The sequence below is a fragment of the Rutilus rutilus genome, assembly GCF_951802725.1.
Source record: "Rutilus rutilus genome assembly, chromosome: 6".
Lineage (NCBI taxonomy): Eukaryota > Metazoa > Chordata > Actinopteri > Cypriniformes > Leuciscidae > Rutilus > Rutilus rutilus.
The window spans coordinates 38,472,601-38,492,572 of record NC_140214.1 but is presented as its reverse complement, the minus strand read 5'-3'; the positions used below and the strand labels follow the sequence as shown (position 1 = coordinate 38,492,572).

The following is a 19,972-nucleotide window of genomic DNA, read 5'->3' as shown; positions in this document are numbered from 1 at the left end:
TGTGTGTCTATATGTCAGTGCAGAGTAAAATCAAAACCCTGATTGGGAGGTACATAAAGCATATAACTTAAAACCTTCAGCTGCATCTTATACAACCACACTTCTGCCACCACAGTAACATGCTTCATTTGTCTTCCTCTCTCTTTCCCTGGTTCTCTCATTCTTATTGACTTGATCTACAGGGTTTTTCTCTTTTTTTTGTTGCATTTTGGCTTTATTTCGAGTTGGCGCCTGACAGACAGGTCCCAGATCTCCTTCCGCACTCATATTGATCATGCAGCAGAGAGAGAGAGAGAGAGAGAGAGAGAGAGAGAGAGAGAGAGAAAAGAAAGCAGCTTGGCATCTGCACTGCAGAAATCATGACAAACATGAGATTAACACATTGTCCACCCTAATATTTTTTAGTTTAAAAACACATCTTTTTCTTCTTGCAAAGATGGCAGAAAATGTACTCGCATTTGCTGTCCAGCGGCAAAACATGAGAGGATTTGTGTTTTAGACCAAACATATAATGGTGAGTGAGCGCGACCTGGACGCATCAGTGAATGCTGAGATATTTAGCTAAATAAAATGATCCTGTCAGAAGAATTGCGTGATAACTTTTTGTCTGTTCTGTCTGTATCATCTCCGTGAGCTTTCATGAGGTTTTACGCATGCGCAATAAGGTGAATTTGGCGTTTCAGTGTGGATGAAACTTATGGAAAATGATTGAAAACGCTAGTGTGGACGGAGTGCGTTTTGAAAAACGCCGTTTGAAATATATCCATTTTAATGTAGATGTAGCCTTAAATGCATACATGCATAACATAAACGCTAATCTAGGGGCGTTTTCCCACTAGAGCTTTATTTGGCATTAACCCGAGCATGTTTGACATCAGAGTTTGAATCATTTGATTTGTGCAAAAGCTTGACAACAGGTGCCTGGGGTTCAGTTTATGCGGACTTCAGTTTGGTTAGCAATTGGTATGAAAGCAATCCAGCCTCAATTGCGGAAGTGAACTGCTAATGATGACGTAGCTTCTTCACTCACCTCGCCACTAAAGAAGTGGCCTTCAGCAATCGGATCATATTGTTCGCATCTCTTGCTACTCTCAACGTGCACAGAAATGGCATTTAGAGCAGATACATGCGAGTATGGTTCTGTGCAAATATCTCCTTCTGCATGGTTATTTATCTACAGTGGTAAACAGATGCTGCTAGCACTCTCAGTAGCCGCTTTTCCATCACCCTTCAAATTGCGCAAATTGAAAATACGGTTTGAAAATAATATTTTGCAAAACAGCAATGGAAACAGTTTCGCATTTACAGGTAACATGACGTACATAACAGTCGATCATTCTTTAAAGATGGCGCGGTGTGTTTGTACAGAGGACGAGAGTTCATTACTAAACTCCTAAAAGACAAAAGTATTACGAGAATACTGGATTCTAAACAACAAAGAAATGCCACAATTTATCAAGAGCTTGAAGCAGATACGAGGGAGAAACACCCAGAAACTCCTCATATGTGCCGCTCCCAGTATAAGAGTCTTTCCTTGCCATTAATGCTTGAAAACACGCCAACGTCTCCTTCTATTAATAATAATGGCTAGTTGCTGGGATATACGTAAACCTACCAACGTCCGTTGCCATGATTTTTGGAATGATTATCGCGAGAGGAAAGAAATTATGTTTTAGTCGCAATAACATCGGTTAATGGAAACTCTTATTTCGTTATTCCGCAATAGTTTCGAAAATATCCCAAAAGTTTTGTGCACATCTGTAATGGAAACGCAGCTATTGTTGACACCAACGTACTGTGGTTCAGAGTCAAAAATAATGTGGAGACAGACCTTCATGGTCTACGGGTGCAACCGAAACAATCAAATCTAGTGTGAAAACAGCCTCAGACTCCAGCTAAAACATTTATGCTCTCCAATTCCACTGGTACTGTCTGGCCTCTACAGGGACAAATAATAATAGCAAGTAATAGGATTTCAATTCACCAGTGGAAAATCTGGAATTATATACATTTTTATTTCATTATTTCAACATGACTAGTTTTAACCCCCTGAGGTCGGCGGTATCGCCGGCGATACCAGCTCGCTTTTTTTTATCAGTGTAAAAGAAACTCAGAAATACTCTGTTGACTTTGATTTTCCATAGGAGTTTCATACATCAATCGATTCTGTTAAATGTGTATTATTTTTGTGCATACTCACAATAAAAACAAAGTGTGGTGCTTTTTGCCAAATAAAGAAAAATAAACACGAAGCTAGGTTCTGCCTTCTCTCTGTCCGTGTAGTCCATTCTGAAACGCGTCCGAAAATGAATCATAACTCAGCGAATACTTCTCACACAGGCATGTGAGTTATGTCTTTATGAAGCTTGAAATCTCTTCTTTTAAATGAAGTAATTTATATAAAACACAAATGTTTTCAACTCATGTAATCCGCTTGAAAGCAAGGAGAGTTACCGTTTTTCCTTCTCCCTTCATTATCTCTAAATGAGCTGCGGCCGCCCCGCCCCCGGCGCGATTCACATGTAAATAGTTTAGGTGATCTAGTATGCATCGCATACGCCCCCCGATCAATGCCATAAAAACACAGTTTCTATCAGACTTACTGATAGTTCATCGCGTTTTGAGTATGGCACGCTTCTCCGGTAATAAAGACGCCCTTCAGATGATTCTGGACAGCGCCGGGTTGTTTCCTCAGAGGAAGATTGTAACAGACGACGAACGGCAGCATATTGAAGAGCGAATTCCGCCGAGGACACAATTTCGGAGTAAGTTTTACTTAAAAGTTTTTTGTCTTTTATTTTTCCTGTTCGCATTTATGAGGAAAAAAAACAATATTACCTGACAGTTCTCCATTATGGACGCGAGCGCTCTAAGCACTAAAATACTTTCAAACATTCACAGAGACCTCAAAACAGAAAGTACAAATCCTTTCTTTAAAACGAATTTCGTTTTGTATCAATTGTATCTTAATTTTAATAATTTTTTCATTAACAAATTTCCTGGATTTAAAGTAAATATAGGCTAGCAATCACAACATAAGGTCTGAATGGGTTAGATTTGGGTACAGTTTTTACTGTAGAATATACTGCCACATCAAATAAGCTTTTGTTTAGCAATTTCTATATATAAAATAGCCTACTATTTTTGTCAAAAATAAAGTCATCAACTAAGATGTTAGCTGTTCCAATGTTGGCTATATTCAAAGTAATGAATACATAGATAAAATGTAGGCCTATAATCTTTTTTTTTTTACAAAAAAAGAGTACACTTGAAATATTGTTGAAATTGTAATTATTGTTGTTGTAACCTTTTTAACTTTGAAATATGTATGATAAAATGTATACTTTAGTTTTTACAAAGAAAGATTACACTTGAATTGTTGTTGTAATTGTAACCTTTTTAATAAAAATATATATTTACAAGGTAGATGTAAACAAACTTTTAAAAGGTAAATATAAGCCTTTTCTTTAAATAATTTTTATTGTGTTTTATTAGTGACAAATTTGGGGAGAGGATAAATATTCCAAAACTGAAAATACAGTATGAGAATTAACTGCACAATTACTAGACATGTTTTCCTTGGATATTATAGGCCAAATTGCAAGCACAATATGTGGAAAAATAAAAAAGAATTGAGATGCTTCCAACTGTTGCTCTTGCATTCTTGTGGCTCAGTGACTCACCTGAATGAATGGCTAATTAAGTATGCGGTCCCCATTGTCTCCTGAGGTGTGAACCACTACATATGCATGATCTGTGACGCCCACTCCGCATATGGCCTTTCCAAACAGAAAGTGCTTTGCAAAATTCAAATCAATGTATTGTGTTATGTGAATGATTAGGCAGGGTGATTTTCACATCATTTTGAAGAAAAAACACTAGGCAATGACATCTATTAGACAAAAGTCTTATTGGCACATATTTAGTATGTGTTTTATGGCCTTATTTCAGAAACTTTAGTTTTTAGTTTTTTCAATAACCACGCATAAACATTATTCTCTCAAAAATGCAGACATGTACATTCTTGTTGCTCACATATTATGGTAGCCCTGTTTGTGCTAAATAGTGTGTAATTTTTTTTTTGCCATTAATATGTTTATAAGCAACTGAAAAAAGCACAAATGTCAGGGCATGTCAGAACATCTCAAGGACCCCAAAAACACCTCAGACCCCAGAGGGTTAATAGAACAGGTTTGTTTCGGGACGGTAGACGGAGAGAGTGGATGCAGAAACGAAGGAATGCGGATGGGGAAGGACAGGCGCTGCGTGATCATGCAAAGCGAGGGAGGATGAGAGAGGAGAGAGGGGGAAGGAGGTAAAAGAGGAGTTGAGGAGCCATCCAGAGGCAGCGGAGACGTGTCAGAAGTGTCGCTCTCTCGGGATGATTTGACAGCTATGTGAAGTCAGGCAGCCCGCAGCTGAAAGTAGCTCCATTTACCCTGGAGGAAGCTGAGCGCAGAACAAACACTCTGCGTGCCACTTATGAGCTTTTGTCTCACTTTACACAACAAAACATTCCAGTTTTACACTCAATTGTGTGCACAATGATGCTGCATGGCTTCGTAAATATAGGCCCATTAATATAGATAAATAAAGAAATAAATATCTTGTGGTTATAGTTAATTGTCTTAAACATTTGTTTTTCCAGAAGAATATGGCTGAAAAACACATTTAATACAAATGACACAAAATAAAAACAATTGAAAAGTAAAATTCTATTATTTAACCTTACTTTTTACCAAATAATTAATCGGTTTCTTAATATTGAGTCAATTCATATAAAAGTCTCATGATACTGTTTCCTATGCAATTCAATTAGCCAATCATAACAGTGACCGTTTACTGACAAACCTTAAAGCGATAGTTCGGCCAAAAATGATATTTAACCCATGATTTACTCACCCTCAAGCCGTTCGAGATGCATATGTCAATCTTTTTTCAGACGAACACATTTTCAGTTATTTTAGAAAATGTCTTAGATCTTTCAGTGGTTATAGTGTGAAGCTATGGGGTCCACCTCCTTCAAGTCCCAAAATGTGCATGCATCCTTCACAAAAGTAATCCATCCGGCTCCATGGGTATAAACGAAGGCCTTCCGAGGGTAATCCGTGCGGTTTTGTCGTAAAAATATACATATTTAAAACTTTATAAAAGAAAATAACTGGCTTCCGGTAGCGGTCGACGCGCGTTCACGGAGATGGTTGCTGGCGTATGACGTAGGACGTAGCGTAGGAAGCGTCGTGACATATGCATCTCGAACGGCTTGAGGGTGAGTAAATCATGGCTTAAATATCATTTTTGGCCGAACTATCCCTTTAAAAACTGATTGTTTCAGACAGAGGGTAAGAATGAGGGTTGAAAATTGTAGTTTTTCCGCATAAATTAGACCAATTCTTACGCCGTTAGTTCACGTTAACTATTGCATTATCTAATGTTATTACATGGCTCTGTGGATTACTTGATTCTGATTGGTCAATAGCGCCTGCAGCGCTAAACTCTTTCCAGGAAACTTTTTTTCTTCGTGGAAGTTTTGCTTTTGATGAGCTAATAAAGTATTAAAACTCAGTCAAATCAATATTTTGTGCACAGTTATTTAATTATGCCATCCAGTATCGTGGACTCACTTTCTCTTGTTTCATACAAACGCAGCTGCTGCCATTTTGCAAAACACCGGTTGTTTTGTACACTGTTGGATTATAGGATAACAAACAGGTACGATTTTAAAACCGTTTCATCTCAAATCAATATCTCTTATCTCCATAATTATTTATGTAGTGAAATTCTGTGTAATAGTGGTGTGACTAAACCGTGTCTCTTAAATGTCCGTCTAGTTTGAACTCGCCGCTGAAACTGCTCTCTCCGCGGAAGCTTTGCGTTTAAAGACCTAATAAAATATTTCAACTCAAATCAATATTTCCTGTCTAATTATATACTTATGTGGCAAGTAGCCGTGTAATAAGCGGGATCATGTACATTTCAGCCGGTTGTTATCGCAGAATAAACCCCTTCAGTGTGAAGCAAGACCTGATCCTCATCACCCTGTCGGGGGTTATTCTGAGATAACAACCGGCTGGATGTCCATTATTCTTTACTTAACAAATACAATCTTATTGTAAAGTGTTACTGGTAATGGAAATTGTACTGTTTTGGCAGTAACCTTGCAGAAAACAAATCACATCCATCTTTTTCTCTATAAATCGTCCTCTATTATCACTTATTTGTGTTCGTGTTCAGGATGTTAAACCCACAGATGCACGTCCAGATCTTGTTACCAGAGTAAGTTGAATTAGAAAACACAGGTTCTCATTGACCCTAATGAAGCTAATTTGGGTCTAAATCCAAAATCCAGTGCAGTGGCATGAAGGCAAAAGTTGTTTATCCCTTGTAAGAAATTCAAATGAAGACCAGAACTCACTCTTTACCTCAGAGACACGACTAGCCACCCTTAAACATATGGGTCTCTAAAAACAAACAGCATGTTTGAAGTAGTCCTGTGAGAATAACTGCATACTCGCACACTCAAACACACACTCGTTCAGCAGCTCTATGGCTTAATTAAAGGCACTATGTGTTTTAAGTGCCATTTCAAAGATTAGATGTGACTGAAATCAGGCTACGCATAAATAAAGAGTCTGCATGAATATTAATATTGTCAATATAATTAGCACTGTTGACTAATAGAGACAGTGTTTTTGCACGTAGAACGGACTGCCGTTCCTGTGCTTGTTTATTCTGCAGCGTGTCCCTACAGTGGCTCTAAATAAAGCACATCATTATTCCTCACTGTTCACTATGACTCAAAGCACCGGACTGACCATTACCCAGAGCCAGCCAAATCACGGATGGGGAACCAAAGCCGCGCTACATCTGCAGAGTGTTTCGATGCAGGTGGAGTCGGTTCTCCCATGATGCAAAGGACTGGAAACATTTGGGTTTCCCAACATCTTGATTCACTTAGTTGTGACAATTCTCCTTTCATATGCTGCCAAACTGTGCTAGGAAAACAGCACATGTGTCTTTCCTCATTTGAACCGAGTCATTTTATGGGGGGAAAAAAAGAGAGAAAAAGAGGAGAAAATTAATTCCAGGTCTGATTCACTTAAATAGACATTAAGGCATTTTGCACCTGGTGTTTCAATCCGTCTCTTTTGCCCATTTTCAACCACTTCTATCCTGATTTCTTTGAGGTGTAATGTATGGATGAAATAATTTACATATATAATTAAGCAATTTCCATATGAACGGCCCGGAGATGACGGAAACACACACGGAGAGCATCAGCTTTAGTTTCTGCTCTGACAGACACGAGACCAGCCGAACGCTGTGAGTGTGTGTTAGAAATCAGGAATGGAGAGAGAACATTGTGCTTGGGACATTTTTCGTCTTCAAACCAAACTTGGGTCTCCAGCCGACAAAAAGCTCTTCTCATAATGTTACTCATTAGGTCAGTAGACGGAGAGAAGACGGTGTTTAGTGGCTGTTTGAACACATTCGACCACATTAGCGTTTACACTACGAAAGCAATCCGGTTAAATGTGTTTTCTACTTCTTCTGGAAGTGGTCAAAAGTGGACAAGCTCAAAACCTCTTAAACCCCGTTTACTCCTGTATTTAGTGTCGTCCACCTGTGATCCGATCAACCAAAACACATCTTAATGCCAGCTGTAAACAGGGCATTAGTACATTTCTACCAACTTTATAACATTCAAAAAGATTCACTTTGCCTTCTGAAAAGGTAGTTTTATTGTTTGTACACGGCTAGTCAAAATAAACCCCTACTCATTCTTTATTATAACTATTTCCACATTTTTGAATGATAGTAAAGTCATTTAAACTATGAAATTACACAAATGGAAGTATCAGAATTATGCAGTGATCAAAAAAGTTTATGAACATTTTTAATGAACAAGTTTGTGATTTGTGATTCTTCAAAGTTGCCACCCTTTGTCTAGTTTCCAGCTGTTCTCGCTCTGTTCATTCTCTCAACCAACTTCATGAGGTGCATCATGGGATGTTTTATAAACAGTACTGACATTGTTTAAATACATGCTGGACAGTTTTTGTTTGTTTTCTACACTATCTGCTCCAAGTCATTTTTAGTTTTGTTCTTGCATATACAGGACTATTCAGAAGTTTGGGGTCAATACGTTTCCTGAAAACTTTTATTAAAATCAAGGACAAGAAACAGTGAATACACTGTTACAAAAATTCTGTTTCACTTAAATGCTGCTCTTTTAAACTTGACATTTATCAAATAATCCTAAAAACAACCCAAAAAATACCATAGTTTCCACAAAAATGTAAGTGCCAATAGCCTGCCTTGTTGGCTGAGGTTATTCACACTAACTCCGCCCACCACTGTCTGATTGGGCCAGACAAAATTATAAAAGAAAACCCGTGGAGAGTAAGGCGTTAGGTTTTGACGTGACCGGCCAGAGTTTAAATCCCGACACATATCAGCTTGAAAAAGGTATTTATTTTGAATAAAAATTAAGAAAATATTTCAAACATGGAAATAAAGGTACTGTTCAGATTCAAGATGAATGGCGTGCTCAATTCCTTTTAAGTTTGATTTGGGTGCTCTTCGGTCCAAGGTGGAACATCTTGAGAGGCAGTGTAGAGAAAAACTCTGGTAACCGAGGCACTCCTTAATTAAAATGTCTTTATTGTAAGAATGACATGTCCTAAATGGACAACTTTAAAATGCCCACGCGTAGCGGCATGGGGCCTTCTTCAGGGCATAGTGAAGCAGATAAAAAACTGATCTTATAATGACAAAGACACACAGGTAGAAGCAAACACACAGGTGCTGACAATCAGTATTGAAGATCTGCAGGTGATTGCTAGGACACGCCTCTCACATGGTTCTCAGCACTAAAGCTATTAGTCACAAATATGGAAATAAAGGGTCTAACAGGTATTAATAGTGGGAATAAAGGTGCATATACTTATAATAATTCACAGTATTACTATTTTATTTTTTGCAAATAAATGCATCCTTGGTGAGCAGAAGATACTTTTAAAAATCTTACCGACCCCAAGCTTTTATATAGGCACAATTTGTATTTTTCTAATTTCAAGAAATTAAGCATTTACAGCACATGGTATTAAAATGCATAATTGACAGTGTTTCTGGAAAGATTTGCAGTTCACACGTGTGTTGTGTCCCGTTGCAGTGTTCGTGCAGGCGTGTAAACTGCAGCAGCACATCTTCACCGCACACGGGCAGGAGGACAAGATCTACGACTGCTCACAGTGCCCGCTGAAGTTCTTCTTCCAAACCGAGCTTCAGGTGAGATGATCTGATGGCCATCACATGACCAGCCTCTGCCACACCCCTTTTTCTGGCTAGTATAAATAAATCATGGTTATAAACAGGAAGCTTCTGCAATGGCATCATTAACCAATCAACTTTGCATGATCCATGTCAATATAACGCCCAATACCACTGTCATATCAGCCAGTGAAACGTGAGCAGAAACAAAAAACCAAAGCAACATTGGGAGTGCCGACATGACATAACTTTTACTGTAATATAGCATTTTCAGCTCAGATGATTGGCTCAAATCACTGACAGCAGAACTGAGCTGATGACCATAAGCAAGTGCCATTGAGCAACTGTATGATCCAGACATTATAGACCGCCGAAGTTGATTTTCTCCGCTTGTGGCTTTGACTTTAATTACTTTATAAGCTAATGAACACTTCTAAAAAATCGCATGTATAGTTTCATAATCTATAGAGGATGGAAAACTGGTTTTGTGGACCCATTTGCCTTCCACAATTAGTTAAAACAAGAGGATTTACACCATGTCGGCTGTAGGTTTAGACTCTGAGGTTTGTGTCACCCCGTGGCAATGAAACGCCTCTCTGAGAGTTTGGTCTGAGCTGTGGATCTCTCTGAGAGGATTCATAACTTAGTGTTGTGATGAATACCTTTTTTAGTGGCTGGAGCTCTCCTGGGAAATATACTAGATATGGCTTGTTATTAATATAATACATTTTATATGATCTCATACATGTGCAATTTCAGTGTTGTCTATACGCGCTGGGCATTGTGTGCATTGATGTAACAAGCAACTAACACTAAACCAGACCAAACCTAGACGAATATTAAATACACGTTAATTAATATTACTCTACACTTACTTGTGTAATTACACTGTAACACGGACTCCAAGTTTTTTTACCTCATAATTTTTTATCACAATGTCATGACTATATCTTCCTGTGAAAACGACAGACTTCTCTCTGGTGACGAAAAATAGTTGATCACATCACCACATTTGCAAGCCTAAATTGCTTCCATCTTCGTAAATTTCACTAATATATTAAGCATGGTTTTCATCTCAGAAATCTGTTCATCTTAAGCTAGACTGCTACCCTGTAACAGGTTTCTGATGTGTCAAGAGATTATGGAGAACTTACATAAACAGAAGGATGAATTCAAACAAGAGGGTTTATTTGTTGGTTTACTTGCTGTCAGAATTGTACCTATTTTTTCTGTCCTTCTGAAAGTGAAGTTTGTTTTATGTGGGCTCTAGTTTTCTGAGTCCTTGACACAGCAGTCGTCTCAGCTCAGTCGGAGAGGTCAGAGGTCATCAGGAGGGATGGATACAGTGATGTTTTATTTATTTGTGTAGAGCTGAAGATGAAGGGATGTGTCTTTCCCCTACCAAGCTCCTTAGGCTCAGTGAGGAGTCCTACTGACCTGACCTGCCAAGAGCACAATGGGAAAAACTCAATCTGTTCAGCTCTTAAAGCAGCAAACACCTCACTTTACACCCTTATTCACACAATAACACACACACCTAAATACAAAAATTAATGTTACTTATTTGTCAGATTTAAAGGGTTAGTTCACCCAAAAATGACAATTCTGTCAGTAATTACTCACCCTCATGTTGTTCCAACCCCATAAGACTTTCGTTCATCTTCGGAACACAAATTAAAGGTGAACTAAGTAACTTTTTTACCTTAACTGAACAGCTTCGGAGTCATTGGAATGGTTATATTACTTATTTCGGGTTGAATGGTGGTCGTTTCGCACCCCCCTGGTGCCCGTGAGCGGAAAATCCGCACTTGCAACTTTGAGCCGGCGGGTCGCCGGCCGCCGCGTCAGGAAGTATCGCGTGATATCAGGTCTCGCGATGTAAACAACTGCTTTACGGCCAAAAGAAATCTGCTAAAATGCCGTCATTATTGCGCTCCCTCACGCTGTTCGAACCCGAATGAAGAAGACGTTTTAAAGAATATCCCATCTGCTTTGATGTCGTTGATCTACTAGCCTCTGGTGTCCGAGAATCGCCAACGAGTTTTTACAACAGTGTTGTCAAATATCTATTCCGAAGCTGTGGGGGGAGCTCTAGAGAGAAACCTGCGAGCAAAAAGTGAGAATACAGCGAAGAAATCCCGAAACTACTGAGCCCCGCTTTAAGATATTTTTGATGAAATCTGAGAGCTGGATCACTCCTCCATCGGCTTCTATGGGATCAAAACTTGCCGGCCCAGAAAGTTGGTAAGGACATCGTGACTACAGTGGCTCAACCACAAGTTTATCAAGCAATGAGAATACTTTTTGTGCGCAAAAAATACTATTTTAACGATGTCTTAAATGACTTTTCTGGGCCGGCAAGTTTCGATCCCATAGAAGCCTATGGAGGAGTGATCCAGCTCTCAGATTTTATACAAAAAAATCTTCATTTGTGTTCCGAAGATGAACGAAAGTCTTACGGGGTTGGAACAACTTGAGGGTGAGTAATTACTGACAGAATTTTCATTTTTGGGTGAACTAACACTTTAATGCATGTGCTTATAATTTTCCAACAGGTTTGCCTAAAGTCCTGAGCCTCTTTCGATTCCATAGTTGCATGTTTCAAGGTCAACTATAGCAATTTGAATGGTTTTGCTGGTCAGTAGGGTTAAGGTTATGTAATCTGCTGATATGGAAATATTTGCTTATAAAATTAGGTATGTCTCATGATCAGACCCTTTACTTGCACATACTGTCTTCTCCACAATTTCATCAGAATTGTATGAGTTACAGCTGCCATGATTGAAAAGGAAATGTTAAATATGTTAAATTATGGTCTGCTTTCTGGTGGTACATCCAAAGAAATTTTTTTTTTTTTTTTATTCTGCTTATCTGGCTATCAGCCCCTATGCAGGAGAGGTAATATAACAACATTAATTGCGAAGGCACTGATTGATTGATTGATTGATTGATTGATTGATTGATTGATTGATTGATTGATTGATTGATTGATTGGTAGGGCAAAATCTATTAGTTTACATATAAAGGCATTGTGTTTGCACTGAGAAGATGTAAATATGACAGTGTATTTTAGTCCAATCAGTGACTGGTTAAACTGGATAGCAAGTGGTTAATGAATATATGCAGGTATTTGCACTGAAATACTAAGGAGCAATTGTTTACTGAATTCCCAAACCAATTAATGGAGCCAATCCTCCGACTAATTCATGAAAGCAACAACATGAAAAACCCATTTCCCTGAATATGTTTTTTATCATCAACATGCACAGTGGACTAAACAACTAACCCAGTTTTCTAACCATAGTTTCCTATCACACAGACTGTTGACATCAACTCTGAATTTATATCTTACAGTTCATAGTGAAGCACAACAAGAAAAAAAAAAAAGAAAAAAAAAAGATTGCTCGGATGTTTCTAAATTATTTGTACACAAAAGTGTAATGAAAGCTCCGATATTACCCATGAGTGACACACATGGATGCAGGTAGATCAGATACAGACAGCAACGAACTCCGGCGTCCTGTGAGAGTATGCGGTGTGTTTGTTCCCGCCTCTGGCTGGGTCTGATGTGTGTATGCAAACACATCGTCTTGAGACGGTGACAAACCCTCGCTGCAGCCCATCAGCGAGCTCATTCTCTGCTCATTACCACTGGGAGACGCTCAATCCAAACAAACACTTTTGATCCCTGACACACTTCTGCTTCCTGTAAACTTCCTGTGAACTTTTTACTAGCAATTTTACTAATGCGAATTAAAAGATACTTTTGCTTCAGCATTGTCAAGATGCACGCTGTTGTGAAAATATTTCATTTCAAGCCGTTTATAAGAATCATTGTACTGATGGCATTATTGAGGAGAATGAATCTTGCTCAAACTGTAATATCTCTTGCAGTGGGACATCTAAACCAGCATTTTCAAATTGTAGCCCATTTATAGTTATTGTGCATGCAGCTTTCATCAGCAAGTATTAATTAAGATTTGGAACATTTGTACATTTATGACGAATTGTGTCACCACACCGATCAAAAAGGCAATGATGAAGTAGTGTTCATGCACTGATGTATTCATCTGTATTGTGTGATAAAGGAGGAATTAGAAAACTAGTTGAAAAGAAAAGGAGAAAAAGTAATTATTTCCAGGATTTCCAGGAAACATACACTGCGCTGCTGTTCATTATTGAACATTTTGTCCCTTGTGTAACAAATTTATCCCAGCTCTCTTCCATCTGACCTGTTTAGGGAAGCAATAAAAGGGGCACTAGACTACCAAGCGCAGACATAGTGTCGCAACATAGTGTCGGAAACAGATCCGGCCCACATCTGGTGCATGTGGAATCCACGTGTACCAGATGTGGGCCGGATCTGGGCCGACACTATGTTGCTGTCTGAGGTGTAAGAGAGAACCTAAGTGTGTTTTTCACAGTGTGGTGAAGCGTTCACAAGCTACAGAAAGAAACTGGTAGCCCAAGCCAATGACACAGTAGACTTCAATGAGCAGGTTGTTCAAGACAGGAAGATATGGCAGCATTTTGCACACCGAACAAATTCTGCTCACCAACTCCAAGCCTAATCACCTCCCAGAGAGGTTTTCATCTACTCCTGAGAGCTACTTTCCTGTCCTCACACAGAATATATCAAAGTTGACATCTTCAGCCTTTCCCAGTGTGTCATCAAGTTTGCCATGTCCCTGAATGTCCCTACTGTCATCATAGTTGACCAGAAAATTGCTAAAATAACAAATTGCTCGTAACAAATTGAATTTGTTTGCCCTGAAGGATCTGGAAGTCGTATTTAGTGGTGGAACGGATCACAAAATTCAGGGTCCTGGATCATTAGCGTTTTTTGAGCCACGGATCAGATCATTTTTTGGATCAGCAAAAAAATTTAAATATATATGGGGTGGGGTGAAGGAGGGGGGGGGGGGGGTAACTTTGCTTTTCATTTATTACTTAAAGCTCACTTGAAGATTTTCGATAGCTACTACTAAAACTACTAGCCTAACTGATAAAGTTCACACATTATTTAAAACAAGTGAACAGTCAGTAATAAAATAAGAACAAATACACAAATTACAAGCAGAGATGAATACTAAATAACAAAGTTACAAAGTCTAACAGTAGTATTCAGGTACAGATATTAATAATTAAGCCTAAATGTAAAATAACACTAAAATTATATTGGCAAGACAATACACTTCCAAATTATAAACTTTCACTCTATGATGACTAAATTTAGCAGTTACTCCACAAATCACATGCGTGCCGAACCGTGGGGCTTGGTCCGTATGGATCACGGATCAACTGCGATCCGCTCCACCCCTAGTCGCTTTGGATATTTGCTTCTAAATGAATATAGATGTACTGGTTCTTTGTAGCCTGTGCAGAATGATTGTAATAGTGGATTGCTAGGTGGCCTAATGAAATTGTGACAAAATTAGCACAAGTTATCAAGGTTACAGTATAATCAGATCAGACTGTACAGTATTTGACCATGATAAATCTGCACCATTGGTCGCTGCTGCAGGAAAGAGTGCCAGAAGATGAAAGGATAAATGGATGGGTAGAGGGAGTGATTTTTACGAACCAAATCTGACTCATTGTGGAACATCTAAGAGATACCATCTGCATTACTGTTAGCTTGGTGTTTCACTCTATAATGGTAGTCTTGGTGTTAAAAACCACTGAATTGCCTTTGGCATTCGTATCCTGGTTTGTTCTCAAGGGCTGGCTTCTCACAGCACGTCTATGTTCGAGAGCTCTTTTAGTTAGTCATTACAGACCCAGGTGGAGGTGTTGAATTTTGAGAACATGATGATGAAGCTGAACAAAGGCCTCCGGGACTCTTCGATGGCCTCTGGTTGCATTATCCTGCTCACCTCCTCAGTTGTCTGTCCGAAAAGCCAACTGGGCCGCTGTCTTATAACCACCCCAATCAGCATACATACAGAGTCTGACTGGAGATCTCAAAGAACACTTTTCTGAATTTGCTGACCAGATGGCTTAGATTCCTTTTTACTTTCTAATTGGAATCCCTTCTCTGGCAAAGAAAAGAAACACCTCTCTGGTGATGTTTTGTAAATTGGGTTTGCAGAGAGGAACCGCCTCAGGGTGTATCTGGTGGGGTAAGCAGTGGATGCAATGGAAAATTAGGGCACTTCTTGGCATTCAGGAAGGGAATGAGTCTGGACTGGTGCTCTGTGCTCATGATGCTCTGTCAATTTATTTGGTTTTCCAGTGACAGAGCGTTTGGGTATTTGATGGGGTCCAGGCATGGGTATTGGGGAAGTCGAGCAGCATAGCGTCCTTGTGCCCAGACAGCAAAATAGTGTCGGCCCAGATTCGGCCCACATCCGGTGGTACACGTGGATTCCACACAGCCCAGATGTGGCTGGATCTGGGCCGACACTATATTGCTGTCTGGGGGGATTCCCGCTATTGTTGGATGCTCTGATGGGCTGTCGCCTCTCTGACTTTGGCTGAATCCGTGATCCCTCATTCACTATTTCCTACGTTAGTCCACTAATACTGTTCACTTGAAGAGGTGAATGAAAACGAGTGAGCGAATTCAGACAGCTGTTGAGCGTACATCGGTTGTACACTCGTTATTGCGGTGCAATGTGGGAGTAAGTTTACTCAGTAACATCCACTATGGTTTTGGACAACACTACAAATGGCTGTCCCCTCAAATAACGTCCTATTTGAGGGTATAGGGGGCGATTTCGGATTCAGACATTGTCTTATTTGGGAAGATTTGGATCCTCTTCGCAGCATCTCTAGTGTGCATTGTCTCCGCCAGCTCCACTACTTCAAACAGACATCCAGCCAGAGTTTGAGGAATTTTTCATCCCTATTGCTTTCTGCTGGGCCCAGGGCAGCAATGTGAAGGAGTTTGTTAATGACCACCGTCTCGCCGACCTGGACCTGTTGGGTTGACTGGAAAAACAACCAGCATTGTGCCAAGTGGGCTGTCTGAATATTGATGGAATCACTCAAAAACACTGGATCGCACCAACCAGCGAATGTCCCACCTGGGTCACCCAGACAGCAACATAAGCCCCTTTCACACAGAGATTCCCGAAAATACACGGATAAAGTGACCCGGGATTTGACCCGGGTTCGTTTGATTTTGGTTCATTCACACTGCCAGTGATTTTCCGGAATCAGAGAGCGCGTTCACACACAACCCGTGTATGTCCCGGAAAGACACGTGACATCGATGTGACTTGTAATGTCTCAGCAGCGTCTTCAGTTTGCTTATGAGCTGCGAAACCAAGCTTGTGCATTTATTTCTCTGATTCGATCATAAAAGTGCGCATTTCGTACCGTTTCACAGCTGGCGAACGATCCCGGCTTCAGCGTCATCACTACGACACGGCATTATTACGGCTTTTGTTCACACAGCGCGCGTTCCGGGACTGAACACGGCAATGTTACTAGGTCCCCAACCCGGCATCGATCCCGGCATTAAACCCGGGTCGTGTTTGCGTTCACACAGAAGGCGTTCCGGCAATTTGCCGGCAATTTCCCGGGTTCAATGCGCTGTGTGAAAGGGGCTATAGTGTCGGCCCAGATCCGACCCACATTTGGTATGCGTGGAATCCACATACCAGATGCGGCCTGGATCTGGGCCGACACAATGTTGCTGCCTGGGTCAGTATTTCCCATCATACAGTAGTTGTCTATAACACTAGGAGGGAGAGAAGAGTGTCCACATCATGCTGCTCTGTCAGAGTCAGAAAATGAATTCCAGTGATGTCCTGCTAATCTCCTGAGGCTTTTGCTGTTCCATAAGCTCCCTTCCTTGATGAAGGATATTGCCTTCAGGTGTTTCCAACTCATTGTCTCTGTTCTGCTGCTAGAGGTCAGAGAAATATACTCTGGTCAAGGTCAGGCACTTTGATTAAACCACTGTAGATTTGTCACATTTTAATAATGTTCGAACAAATGTAAAAACAAAAGCAATAAAAACAGTTGTATTTCTTTTTTCTTCTGTCAATTTCAGAATCCCTTTTGGATATATTTAGATTTTGTCAAACAAGAGCAATCTGAAGCAATCTTGTATTTTTCAAAATCAAAACCTAATTGTGCAGAATCAATGTGTTGAAATATATGTTGTACAGGATGCTTTAGGATGAATTGAGAATCGGTTACAATGTTTATTAACTCATTATGTTTTCTTTTTCAGAACCACAGTCTGAGTCTGCACAGCAGCTAACAACAGAAATGCCTGATGGAGAATCAAGACCCCACAGTGACCAATAAATATATGGATATTTCTTTTTGCGTTGCACTTGCCAGTCAAACAAAACAATTACAAAGAAAATGAAGACTGAGGGTAGGAGGGTAGGTGTTTGATTTTCAGTGTTTAATATCCAACCAACCTATTTGTAAGTAAACCTTCATGTTTTGCCTTTCCTTTTCTGGTAAAGAGTCTTGATTTTTATTGTAAAAAAAAAAAAAAATGTGTTTGAACACTACAAAAGAAACAAATCGTCAACCAGATTCCGCTAATATGAGGACAAACTTGGGCTCACAAACCAAAATGACATCAGGAAAAAACTGAGCCTTCATCACTAGCCCAGCCTGCCTATGTCTGATGCCACACGCCTCATGTGACCAGAACACCATGCTCAAATGTCACATTTTGAAATGACATAAAATATAAAGAATAATATGGTAAATATATGCAAAATCAGAACAAGACATAAGCAGCAGTATTCCATTCCTAATGATCTTCTCTTGAGCCCGAGGACATCACTCAGAGTTAGAGAAACTGCTGTCCATCCATGTTGACTTATGACTTGTATATTTATGTTATTAATGTTTACTGCTTGCTAAAGTCTGGATGTATCTGGAAATTTTTCTTTCTATAAGAAAGGAACTTATTCTCTGTTGTCTCTGTTTGTCTCATTGGGGTAGGCTACACAAATGCTGTCAGGAGCATGTCAACGGCTGACTGATGTGTATTGCCCTGCTCTTACTGTATCAATGCTGTGTCTAATATGTACAGTATATACCAGTTTTACATCAAATGAAATGGACATGCACTTTTGCAACCCTCCATACTTTAATGGATGTTCTTGTTTTGAGCTGACTACACACTTGATAAGTGGCAGCTGGACATTTTATTATGTGTCATGACATTTCAATTAAAAAAAGGTATAAAAAAATATTAACTGGGGTCCGATTTTGTTGGACCTTTTTGTGTTCTCATGTGATGAAAACATTAAAATTGTATGAAGATATGGATGTACTGTGCTTTTCCAAATATGTTTTATTATTGTGTTCTATGTGCTTGTTTGTATATATTCTTTTTCCAAACATCACCTTATGGAATGAAAGAAATATAACCCTGTGATATAAATACAACCCTGTTGCCAACATTAGTGACACTAGGGCTGGGGAAAATAATGCCTGAATTTCTGTGATTGGCTTTTTAATGCATTTTATAAAACGGTTAGTTTACTAGGTGGCATGACAGAAGATGAGTGGATTCAAGACAACACGTAATGAAAATACTGTGTAGTAACCCCACGGTGACTGGTGTGATAAAGGGTTGCAGCAAAGATTTTGAACAAATCACCAAGACGGAGCTCGACGCACTTCAGCAGTAATGTAGCGTTACGTGTGGGGTCTGAACAGATATCTGAATGATCCACCTTTGAGTTTGTCCTGGTGTTTAATAAGAGACGAATTCACCTCATCAAATAATGATTTTGCTGGAGTCATAAAGACAATGAGAAGAGAGGGCCGTGATAAAATGGAGCATCACACACCGATTTCAGCACCATTAAACTGTCTGATGCGCTAAATCTCAACAAACCTGAAGGACTTGTACACAAAGTCTGGTTTGACGTGCAGTTACCTTTCAGACGTAGATGAAGAGGGGGAACCGATAACTTGTGCCAGACTCATTCTGCATTTTAACCAACGAAAATGGTCTCAAGTATGTCACAACCCAGACAGCAATATAGTGCCACATATAGGCCGTGTGGAATCCACATGTACCGATGTGGGTCGGATCTGGGCCGACACTTTGTTGCTCTCTGTTTTGGCTTTAATGAAGAGACAAAAAAACACAAGGACCCACATGAGAGAAATAAGAAGAGCAGACGTGTTTTCATGTTCCAACAAACCGGGAACCAGCTTTGTCCTGTTGCTTCTCTAGAAAAGTACTTGTCTCTTCTGCCATCAACCCCCCCCTGCTTTTTACCTTCACCCCAAAAGGCGAAACCTCTCTAAATGTGTTTGGTACGTAGATCACGCAGTGACACATACATCATGTTAGCTAAATATAATTTACATGATTATATTGTCTGTGTCTCGTTTTGACTGTTCCAGGGACACTAGAGAGCCTGTAGGTGTGAATTACCCTGCAACAACGGTGCAGAGAATTTGTAAAGCAGCAGGCACCTCCAAGATTTACACAAATCACTGCCTTCGCAGCACCATGGTGCAGAGATTGTCCAATGTAGGTCTCAGATTGAAAGAAATTATGCCTGTGAGTGCACATTACTGTAAAAGTTCACTACAGAGCTCCTCGAGGCCAAACTTAAATCAAAGAAAGCTCTGGAATGACATTCTTGCTGCAACTGAAAACCCTGCTGAGCCTCAACTAAAGACAATCGCATCGAATATCATCACAGTGGAGCCTTTTGAAATGAGACAAATATTTAATGCATACACAATAAACGGAAAT

At 39.7% G+C, this 19,972-nt stretch overlaps 1 protein-coding gene across 3 annotated transcripts in view; it reads left to right on the top strand.

Moving 5' to 3' along the window:
- The window catches only part of LOC311291721 (zinc finger protein 521), a 102,133-nt gene extending 83,612 nt beyond the window's left edge, over positions 1–18,521 (top strand). For 2 of the 3 annotated variants that reach the window (XM_084410920.1, XM_084410919.1), the window contains exons 6-7: positions 9,176–9,291; positions 17,459–18,521. In XM_084410920.1, coding sequence (XP_084267046.1) covers positions 9,176–9,291; positions 17,459–17,488 — 146 coding nt within the window. In that variant the 3' untranslated portion in view covers positions 17,489–18,521. The remainder of the gene's footprint in view (positions 1–9,175; positions 9,292–17,458) is intronic. The other variant, XM_084410921.1, reaches the window with a different exon arrangement.
- Positions 18,522–19,972: the final 1,451 nt, after the last annotated feature.